The sequence below is a fragment of the Parasteatoda tepidariorum genome, chromosome 10 (assembly GCF_043381705.1).
Source record: "Parasteatoda tepidariorum isolate YZ-2023 chromosome 10, CAS_Ptep_4.0, whole genome shotgun sequence".
Lineage (NCBI taxonomy): Eukaryota > Metazoa > Arthropoda > Arachnida > Araneae > Theridiidae > Parasteatoda > Parasteatoda tepidariorum.
The window spans coordinates 39,203,740-39,214,977 of NC_092213.1; the positions used below are offsets into that span (position 1 = coordinate 39,203,740).

Sequence of the window (11,238 nt, forward strand, 5' to 3'; positions counted from 1 at the left end):
TTTTTTTTTAGCAGTCATATATCCCTTATTCTTTTTAAATAAATCAACTGAACTGGATCAACATAATTTTTGACGTTCTAGCCAATTCATTGCAATATCTAATGAATTGCGTGCAGTTCCGATTTTCATTCAAAATTTCAGCCACAATTTCATCATTTTCAGCCGAAAGATCTACTGGTTCAGAAACTTCAGTTTCGTTTGTTTTTCTGTTAAGAATTTTATTCCAAGATTTAAGATTCCAAGCACTGTAAACACTAATAATTAACCATGAGTGACAACTACCCATTCCCCAATTATAGAACTTCAGCACTTATCTGTTCATAAACTCCTTCTGCATTCCTACCATTGTAGACTATCAAAATGAAGCTCGCATTCTTGGAAGATAATTTTCAGTTGTAAAGGGTTATGTAGGTTTAACTGTATCACAATACATGTATGTACGGCTACTACAAGAAAACTGCTAAAAAGGTTGTAAATTAAATATAGTCTTCAGATGTAGGGGATATTACTTATTCTTCTTAATTTAGAAAAATTGTCGATAGGTTAAAAAGTATTCTAAACTTTAAAAAAAATAAAATGAATTCAGACATAGTTCGGATAAGGGTTCGGATAATCGGCGCTCTACTGTATATAATATAGGTAACAATGACAATTTATGCAATGATTCTTAATTTTTTCATTATTTTTGAAATTATGAGTTCAAAATATATAATAAAAGCATTTCATATTAAAGTCCATCATAAATAGTAAATATTGCAAAATATGGGCTAATTATTACTGCATTACAGTTTTGCATTTTATTGACTATAAAAATTCCGGTGTCTAAAATATATTTTACATAACCTGTAGTAGTTAGTATGGTAATTATATTGAAATATCTATTATGATTTCATGCAGTGTTTTTACTTTTTTAAACTTTTTGAAGTAATTATCTTTTTGAAATTTATCTGAATTGATTTAAGTTTTGAAACTTGTTTTGATGTTTAGGCATTCAAGAAAGTTGATACAGATAAGAAACAAGAGGAAATAGACAAAGTAAAAAAGAAATATGGAGTTACTACTGATGATTAATGAAACACAAAACAAAGTGGTGAAAAAATATACACTTGTACATATTTGAGTTTTTATTTCCTTTTTTTATAATATAGTAAAGGGAAGCATAATCTTTAATTTGTATTTGATCAAAATAAAGTATGTTTGCCAAAAATCTTATCTTTGTTCATTTAAAAGTTCAGTTAGTTGTATCAAATAGTTTCATTTGTACATTTTGTTTACATTAGTTTCTCAAAATTAAAATTTTGTATCATTTGGGAAAACAAAATCATTCGATGTAAATTTTAATTAAAGAATTAGTTATAAAGATGCAGTACAAATAATGTTATCTTTTTTTTTAGTAATTGGTTTTGCAAATTTGTAATCAATAATATTATATTAGGTGAAATTATTCTATCCATAATTACATAATAGTAATTTATTAAATTGACCCTGGATTTGAAATACTTCTGCATTATTTTTACGTAAGAAACAATGTTTTGTGCTCAAATAAATATTATCACTTTTCGATATTTAAAACATTTAAATATAATATAAAATTTAATATTTACTAGCCTAATTCTTAGTTTGTCTGAATCTTCCAACATGTCTCTAAAAAATTTCGTTTGATATCTGAAAATGTTTTTAATGGGAAATGTTTCTTTTCAAAGTCAGCTTTGTAGAATATGAACTGATTCTGAATTGAATTAGATTTTTTAAAAGTGAAAACCTTTCTTTTTTATCTTTATTTCAAAAAATTATTAGATCTTAAAAAAAGATGTATAGTTGGTTTATTTTTAATCAAAACCAACTTAGTGCAAAAAGATTTTTTAATTTTATTAAAAGACTAAAATGTTTTTGATAGTGAATACTTAACAATGATTAAGTTTTTCTTTTGAAAAAAGATGGATAATACATAAAGCCAGGTACACAATTGTTTTGGAGTTGTCAAACCAACTAGACTTGGAATTGTTAAAAACAAGTACAAAAATTGCTTTTTAACTTATATAAAAATGTTTTTATATTAAGAACTTTCTTATATCAGGTGTTTTTAAGCAAGTTTGTTATAAAAATTTAATATGCTTTAAGAACTATTCTGTAATCTAAAAATTGTGTATGTAGATTTTGCAAAAATAACTGAAAATTGAACTTTTTTTTTTAAGTTTAAATGTTTTTCATTTATAGTTCACTTCACTTATTCACTTTTTGTTTTAGTTTATGTTATTCACTTTGATCACATTTTTTCTTAACATAACTTTCCGCCAACAATTTCTCATGTTACCAAATATTTAAGAGCATCTTTAATTTAAATTAGTTATTTTAATAATTTTTACAATTTTCTATTAAAATGAATAATTAAGTTATTGATTACTTTTAGATTTTTATAATGTATTAAAATATAAAGTATTAGCTAGTTATACATATATAATACTTTATCTTTGACTCCATCAATAATAAAATGAAAACATAATGTGAACATAAATAATGACACTAATTTCACAAAAAATTAATTTATTTTACAATATACAAATTACATCTTAATTGCAAACAATTAACATGATTAGTGATTCTTTTCCAGTGCTAAATGATTATTTACAACTAATTAAATTAATACTTTAAACAGTTCTTACAAAAAAAAAATCAGTCAACTTCTTCAATTGTTGGACCATTACTAGCTGAATTACCTGATTGTTGACCAGGATTGAAAGCGTTTCCACCTTGATGCAATTTGGTCATCAACGGGGACAGGTCAGATTGAATTTCTTTCAATTTGTGCTCTATCTCATCTTTTTCAGCTAATGTGTTACAATCCAACCACTGAATAACAGAGTCACATTTTTCTTTAATTTTTGCTTTGTCAGCAGGTGACAACTTGTCATCAGATACAGATTCTGATGCTTGCTTGACAGAATAAACATAACTCTCCAAGGCATTTCTGGAAGCCACTTTCTCTCGTTGTTCTGCATCTTCTTTCTCATATTGCTTGGCTTCATTCAACATCCTTTCGATTTCTTCCTTTGATAGCCTTCCTTTATCATTAGTGATTCGGATGCTTTGCGATTTCCCGGTACTTTTGTCCTGTGCTGATACATTTAGGATTCCGTTAGCATCCATGTCAAATGTTACTTCTATCTGTGGTACTCCTCTTGGTGCTGGTGGAATTCCAGATAGTTGAAATCGTCCAAGAAGGTGATTGTCTTTGGTCATGGCTCTTTCACCTTCGTACACTTGAATATCAACACCAGGCTGGTTATCGGAATAGGTCGTAAACACTTGTGAAGTCTTGCAAGGAATGCGAGAGTTTCTCTCAATTATTTTTGTCATGACTCCACCGGCTGTTTCAATTCCCAGAGACAATGGTGCAACATCGACTAAGAGAACATCTTTGATCTTGTCGTCCGTATTACCAGTGAGTACCGCAGCTTGAACAGCTGCTCCGTAGGCTACAGCTTCATCAGGATTAATTGACAAGCACAGTTCTTTACCATTAAAGAAATCTTTCAGTAACTTCTGAATCTTTGGAATGCGAGTTGATCCACCGACTAGCACAACATCATGAATGCTGCTTTTGTCTAATTTGGCATCTTTCAGGGCTCGTTCTACAGGCTCCATTGTAGATCTGAACAAATCCATGCACAATTCTTCAAACCTCGCTCTAGATATCTTTGAATAGAAATCTACTCCCTCAAACAGAGCATCGATTTCAATACTTGCCTCAGAACTGCTTGATAAAGTTCTTTTTGCTCGCTCACAAGCTGTTCTAAGTCGTCTTAAAGCTCTAGGACTGGATCTGAGGTCTTTATGGTGTTTACGTTTAAATTCTTCAACAAAGTGAGCGACCATTCTGTTGTCAAAATCTTCTCCACCAAGATGTGTGTCTCCGGCTGTTGATCGTACTTCAAACAAAGATCCTTCATCTATAGTCAAAATAGATACATCAAAGGTTCCTCCTCCCAAATCAAAGATAAGTACATTTTTCTCACCTCGAAGGTTTTTATCCAGACCGTATGCTAAGGCAGCAGCAGTTGGCTCATTAATTATTCGCAACACATTCAATCCAGCAATTTTTCCCGCATCTTTTGTAGCTTGTCTCTGGGAATCATTAAAATAAGCAGGAACTGTAACTACAGCATCAGTTACTTTTTGGCCTAGATACATCTCTGCAGTTTCTTTCATCTTAGTCAATACCATAGCACTGATTTCTTCAGGATTAAATAGTTTTCTTTCACCTTTTACTTCAGCACAAATCTTTGGCTTACCATGTTCATTCACAACTTTGAAAGGCCAATGTTTCAAATCTTGTTGTATTTTAGGATCATCATATTTTCTTCCAATAAGTCTCTTAGCATCAAAGATTGTATTTTCTGGATTCAGGGCTACTTGGGACTTAGCTGCATCTCCAATCAGTCTCTCTGTGTCAGTAAAAGCTACATAACTAGGCGTAGTTCGATTTCCTTGATCGTTGGCGATTATTTCGACATGTCCATGTTGAAATACTCCTACACAGGAGTACGTGGTACCCAAATCGATACCAATGGCTGGAGCACTAACACCAGGCATTTTTACAGTCCAAAATTCTCAAAACAGTTCTTCTGTCCAATAATTAAAAATGCAATAGCAAAAATTCTCAGATCCAAACAATCACTTTCCCAATGAAACCGTAAGTTTTACAGTTCAGTCACTAGAAAATAAGCAGTGCAATAAATTCGCAATCAATTCTTCAACACGAAATTCAGTATTATAAGTAGCGAGGGAAAATAACTTTCAGATAAAGAGAATCGCTTTCCGATCGCAATATTAAACGATTTCAAGTATAGCTATCTCAAAGATCATGAAGCAGAACAGTTCTGGTTTCGTATTTATAGAGAAGACGAAATTTCCCGAAAACTCGAGATGAGAATCGGTGTATTTTCGATGGTGCTGCCATCTGTAATGGAGCATAGAAGACTGTCAGAAATTTCGAGAATTTTCTGAAAGTTTCAATGAGTGATGCTGCCATCTGTAATAGAACATAGGAGACTATTTGAGAATTATCCAGACCTATCTTTCAAATTCTAGAATATTTAGCTGTCTGCTGCGGTTTTTTGTTTTGTAGTTTTAATATTTTGGCTTTCTAACATATTTTTGAGATGGATGTGAAATGAAGAAAGAAATTATTTTGAACCGTGAACAGAAAATATCGAAAATAAATTAACATTTCATAGTACAAGATGTTCAAGTAATTTCGAAAATTTAATGTTTAAATTATTAATGCTAATCGGTAGAAAATGTTTAATGAAAACAAGTATTTGAATTCCTATTTATGAAGGAAAAAAACTAGAATAATAATTAAAAAAAGTTTATAAGTGTTTTATTTTTATGTTTAAATTTTGAAAATGGAGCAAAAAAAAATACAAAATAAAGTTATTAATTCTCATCGTTTATTAAAATGAGATTGGTTTAAAATTTAAATCTGATTAAGCATACTGCTTTAGAGTTGTAAATAACTAATTTGCATGCTTGGAGTTTCTTTAAAAATTATCAAATCTCTAATTGAGATAAAATTGGAAATGATAACTGAAATGGAGTACAAGTACTATTACGTTTAAGAATTATGCTAATTAATAATCATATGAATGATTATATTGTTTGACCAACCCAAAGTTCGCAAACCATTTATGATATTTTTTACAATTCGAGAGAGTAGTGAAGGAGAGCTATGCATTTGAGCAGAGTTAAGCGATCGCTGGTCTATCCCAAAAGCAGGGACAAGGCTGAAGTAGATCCGTAACTTTACTGGTCAAGTTCAGCCTTGGCAGGGGTAAGAATTTTCTGTTTAAAAAAAAATCTTTTTTTCTTGTGTATGAACAAGAAATTATTTTTTATAAATAATCCATTCTGATACCATTTCTATTCAAAAGATCAAAGGCATACTTTTATTAAAGAATCATGATCCCATCGTCTTATCTCTTCCCTTAATGCAGAAGTTTAAGAACCTTGAAAAAAACATCGCCCGTGAATATTTAAGCATTGGCGAAGCAAAAAAAAAAAAGCTTTTAAGATCTAACGAATCACTTTGGAGGAAAGTGGATTGAAAAGCATTAAAATTGTTTGATTGACTGGTGAAAATTAGGGATATTTCTAAAAATTGCTTACCAACTTTTCTCTGTTTAATCTGGTTATTTAATATATTCGAATAAATTATGAGTTTGGATTCAAATAAAAATAGCGTTAAATAACACCATCAATATTCATGATGCAGAGCTGTTAATTCTTCTAATATTTACGCAAAAATTTATTTTTATATTTAAAGTGTAAAAAATCACAAGGTGAAAAAAAAGGGCGGTCAAATAAATTTAAAGCTTTTTCTGCTTTATTTCTGGATTTAAAATTTTTATTGACAATAATGTCGACTCCCACAACATAAAAGTAAATTGAGTATCCAAATTTTTGCATGATAATCACATGAAGGTATGTTTACTCTCTGTTAAAGTATAAAATTATTTCCGTCTACAAATGTAATTCCATAACTAATGTAATTTCATAACTACTTAGGAGCCAAAATATAAAAATATTTCTGTCTCCAAATTTAATTTCATTCTCATCATTTCATTACTATTTGGGAAATACTATGCGTGAAAAAATTTTTTTTGAAATTTACAACGAAGTAGTCCCATGAGATTATTTAATTTTTTTTTTTTAAATACACATATATTTACAGCATTTTAATAGCTACTTAATTTACTTATTTTCTCACTTTTTCCTTCTAATAACACCGAAATTAAGTAAACTAGCTTATAAATAGTAAAAGTTATTGACGTTGAAAGCCTCTTGTTACGTTATTTTATTAAATTAAATCAAATTTGAAAGTGTTCCTAATTTTATTTTTGGCTTTAAAAATTTTACTTGAGTATTTTTTTATTTTTTTCGTCGCAAACTTTTCCACACAAATAATTAATAACAAAGTATGACATAACTGCAAAAAGTTTTATTTATTTTTTTATTTTATTATTATTTTGATCCACTTTATATGAGCCATAAATTTTGCTTCGCTTTTTGTGAGACAGCTATGGCAAGCTTGTTAAGTACCAACTGATATGTGAATTTTATATACATATTTGCTTTTTTATCTGAATGCACTTTTTTGAATAACATATAGGTTCATATATATACATGTACACTTGTCTGATTCTTTTAAAATAACATTTTTGACGAATCCTGGTTAGGAATATGCATTATTAAATTACGTAAAAACTGGAGCTTTTCGAGAAATCAGGTTTCTTTGAAAATAGCAATTAGGGAAAAATTTCATATCCGTTCCAAAATCTCATGCAACCTAGAAAAAAAAAATGTTTCCTAGTGCAATTATCATTTATTGGTGAACAAGAAAAGTGTCATGAAAGTATGTTGTTTCAGTTTAATCAAAATTACTTTCTAATTGTTTCTGTCATAAAAACTTGAAAAACTTTATTTCCTTGCAAAAACTTTGCTTTTGTGCCCCCCGATGATAACGAAATGATGAAATTTGCTTTGTGTCTTCAAGGAAATAAAAAAACAACACTTTTCATATCCATAATATACATTTCAACTAAATTTCTATTAGATAGGGGGGAAAATCTCAGAATGGGTAGTTCTAAAGTTGAAAGGAGGGCTTTATTAGTGCATCAGTTTTATATAGTAGACAGTAATTTATAACATTGTACGCTTTAAAAAAATAAGTTCAAAAAGTTCTTTTTTAAAACAAATGTGGTAGCAGTAGAACAAAAAATACGTCAAAGTGAATAAATATATATTTATTGCGAAAGGAAAAGAAGGAATTTTTCTACTCAATTAAAACAGATCTTTTATTGAAAATTTCTAACTTAGTGTGCAACAAGCCTCTTTGTTAGAGATTCACAACATGCTAATTTTTAATTATCCACCACTTAAAATATACATTGCATAGATATAGTAAATCTATACGCATCGTTAAATAATTAATATTTAGCTGGGGTTTTTTTACCCCTTCGCAACAAATATGTATTATTAAAGATTGTTAATATGTTGTTTAGGGGAACTAACTATAAAAATCCAACAAAAAGAGATAGAAAAAAGGTTTGTTTTTGGTTACCATTTTAATTCAAAAAATAATTACGCATTTTTTGCATTACGCGATTGTTTTTCTGTCTCTCCATTAAAAAAAAAAGCGGGAGAAATTTTTCTCGAATTTTATTTAAAGGGGGTTCAATTCAAAATTGGGAAATTATCATTTGTAAAGTTCGGACTCACTATAATCTTTGCTTTTATTGCATGTGCTTTTTTCACCTGACAGAAATTATCAAAATTTGATTGTGCTGCCATCTATCCATTATTATATAAGAGAACTTTTTTAAAAAACTTTTACGAAAATAGTGCTGCTAATCTTTATTATATTATCATTTAATTAAGTTTGTTTTATTGATATTATTTATTAAATAGTTAATCAATTCGACAAATTTAATCTGTTAAGAAAAGTCTCAAATATCTTACTTTTTAATGTAGTTCTTTATTTGCTTAATAACTCTTTGTATAAAATAGAGACAAGTTGAAGATATATAATCGTACAAAATATTTCAATTGGTTAAAAAGAATTAAAATTTAAATGCATGTATCGAGTTGTTGATTTCAATAAAAATTTTGCTTTTCGTCTGATTAAAGTGTCCGTCTATAATATAATAATCAGACTTGAAAAGAGACACGTGATATAAATCATAATGAAAACATATATAAAATTCTTAAAATAAAAAGAATATTTAAAGGAGGGGTAAATTAAATATAGTTCTCTTTCTTCTTCTTTTTTTTTCTTTTTTTTTTACATATGTAGTTTACAAGGTTGACAATAAAGGTATATGAGTTTACTCAAATATTACAGGGGTCAAAATTTAAAAGTAAAAGGAGGAAGCCAAGTTTTAATGAAGATCGTCATATTTGAAATTTTTGCACACTATAAATAATGTTATTACTAAATGAATAACTTCTGAATAATTTTTTTTCTCCAAAAACGGAGTGAAAACGAAATAACACTATTGAACGTTGGTATTACTTAAATATTTCTACAATCACAAAAACAAGTATTTCTGCGAAGTGAGTTTATATTTCCATGGAAAATTCCAGATGATCAATAAAAAGATTACCATTACATTATAAATTCCAGATTACCATTACATGTTAACATGTTATGAATGAAATTAATACCAAACTAGAAAGTTTCTTATATAAAGAAATAGTTTATCCTCATTTTTATTTTAAAAGTAAAAAAAACATTGAAATAAATAACTAGCTATATTATCAATAAAGTTAATAATGAAAAAGATTAAGTAAAAATTGTATTCGTGAATACGTGTTCATTTATGCAATAAAGTAAAAGAGTCCGAGGGGGCACCCGGGTTTGAACCGGGGACCTCTCGATCTGCAGTCGAATGCTCTACCNTTTTTTTTTTTTACATATGTAGTTTACAAGGTTGACAATAAAGGTATATGAGTTTACTCAAATATTACCGGGGTCAAAATTAAAAAGTAAAAAAAGGAAACCAAGTTTTAATGAATGTTATATTTGAAATTTTTGCACACTATAATGTTATTACTAAATGAATAACTTCTGAATAATTTTTTTTCTCCAAAAACGGAGTGAAAACGAAATAACACTATTGAACGTTGGTATCACTTAAATATTTCTACAATCACAAAAACAAGTATTTCTGCAAAGTGAGTTTATATTTCCATGGAAAATTCCAGATGATCAATAAAAAGATTCCCATTACATTATAAATTCGAGATTATCATTACATGTTAACATGTTCGTTTAAATGAATGAAATTAATACCAAACTAGAAAGTTTCTTACATAAAGAAATAGTTTATCCTCATTTTTATTTTAAAAGTAAAAAAAACATTGAAATAAATAACTAGCTATATTATCAATAAAGTTAACAATGAAAAAGATGAAGTAAAAATTGTATTCGTGAATACATGTTTATTTATGCAATAAATTAAAATAGTCCAAGGGGGCACCCGGGTTTGAACCGGGGACCTCTCGATCTGCAGTCGAATGCTCTACCACTGAGCTATACCCCCTTCGATAAATCTGAAAATATGAATATTTATGTAATGTATTGAATATAAACAAAATTTGAAATACTCAGAATTGACATTTAAAATTAAATATAATTAAATAAATAAAATTAATTAAATAAATAAAAAGACCTTTCAATAAAAAAATAAAATTCCTAGGGGGCACCCGGGTTTGAACCGGGGACCTCTCGATCTGCAGTCGAATGCTCTACCACTGAGCTATACCCCCGTTGATCATGGTTAAACAAATGTTTAATATATTTCAAATAATGCAATATAATATTCTATGAGACTTGATTTTGGAAGTCTATTAATTCTCATAAGTAGATTATCTTAATATACAGTCAAACCCCGCTATAGTGAACCATCAAGGGACCTAAATTTCAGTTCACTATAACCGGGAGTTCACTATATCCGTTACGCTGGTGATTTTACTAATGGTTCCAAAACTCTTCCCTTTTATTACATTATATTCATATAAATGACTGAAAAATATTATGTGGTAGCAAAAAATGTGTTATTTTTCATCACTCTTCGTCTTGCGTACAAATAAAAATTAGTGATATTTAGCTGATGAGCACTTCCTCATCAGATATGGAGCTCAACATCAGATATGGAAACACTTCCCGACTCTCAGATAATTTTTCTTGAATTTTTGTTATTCCGCTTTTTATACCTGTCTAACCTGCCATTCGAGCACATAAAAGTAGTTTCTATAGATGGTTTTAAAAATCGGTATATGTATTTATTTTGAAGTAGAAATTTCGAAATTATTACGAAGAAAATGGGGGGGGGGGATCAGAAAAAAGTTCATTGCATCCAACTTCCTCACTTTTTTGGTTCACTATATCCACTAAAAATAGCATTATACGTGCATAGCAAGGCACGGGACCGAGAATTTCGTTCACTATATCCGGGAGTTCACTATAAGCCGTGTTCACTATAGCGGGGTTTGACTGTATAAATATAGTTTGCAGTTTCCATTGTCTTTTGGAGTTATCTTTTATTTCGTTCAAAAGTTTCTTCACTAATTAAGCCTACTTTGATTTTTATATCATTATTTTAAATATTCTATTACAAAAATTTAAATTTAAATTATGTATCGATGAAAAATAATTCGAAATACGAGAAGCACTAC

General features: G+C 29.0%; 2 protein-coding genes and 2 non-coding genes across 4 annotated transcripts in view; 1 reads left to right on the forward strand and 3 right to left on the reverse strand.

Annotated features, from left to right (window-relative positions):
* The window catches only part of LOC107443587 (splicing factor 3b subunit 6), a 7,650-nt gene extending 6,440 nt beyond the window's left edge, over positions 1-1,210 (forward strand). Inside the window, exon 4 of the mRNA XM_043043336.2 lies at positions 988-1,210. Within this exon, the coding sequence (XP_042899270.1) occupies positions 988-1,071 (84 nt within the window). The 3' untranslated portion in view covers positions 1,072-1,210. The remainder of the gene's footprint in view (positions 1-987) is intronic.
* Positions 1,211-2,527: 1,317 nt separating this feature from the next.
* On the reverse strand, positions 2,528-5,171 carry LOC107443580 (major heat shock 70 kDa protein Ab-like). Its single transcript, XM_016057495.3, has one exon. The coding sequence runs from the start codon at positions 4,591-4,593 to the stop codon at positions 2,674-2,676; it is 1,920 nt and encodes a 639-aa protein (XP_015912981.2). The 5' UTR covers positions 4,594-5,171; the 3' UTR covers positions 2,528-2,673.
* A 4,860-nt stretch (positions 5,172-10,031) lies between these two features.
* TRNAC-GCA (transfer RNA cysteine (anticodon GCA)) lies at positions 10,032-10,103 on the reverse strand. Its single transcript has one exon. It is a non-coding gene; the product is annotated as a tRNA-Cys (tRNA).
* A 154-nt stretch (positions 10,104-10,257) lies between these two features.
* Positions 10,258-10,329, reverse strand: TRNAC-GCA (transfer RNA cysteine (anticodon GCA)). The gene has a single exon. It is a non-coding gene; the product is annotated as a tRNA-Cys (tRNA).
* Positions 10,330-11,238: the final 909 nt, after the last annotated feature.

Bases quoted from the DNA above. Each gene is read 5' to 3' on its own strand.
- LOC107443580 (XM_016057495.3), bottom strand. From the start codon at position 4,593: ATGCCTGGTGTTAGTGCTCCAGCCATTGGTATCGATTTGGGTACCACG.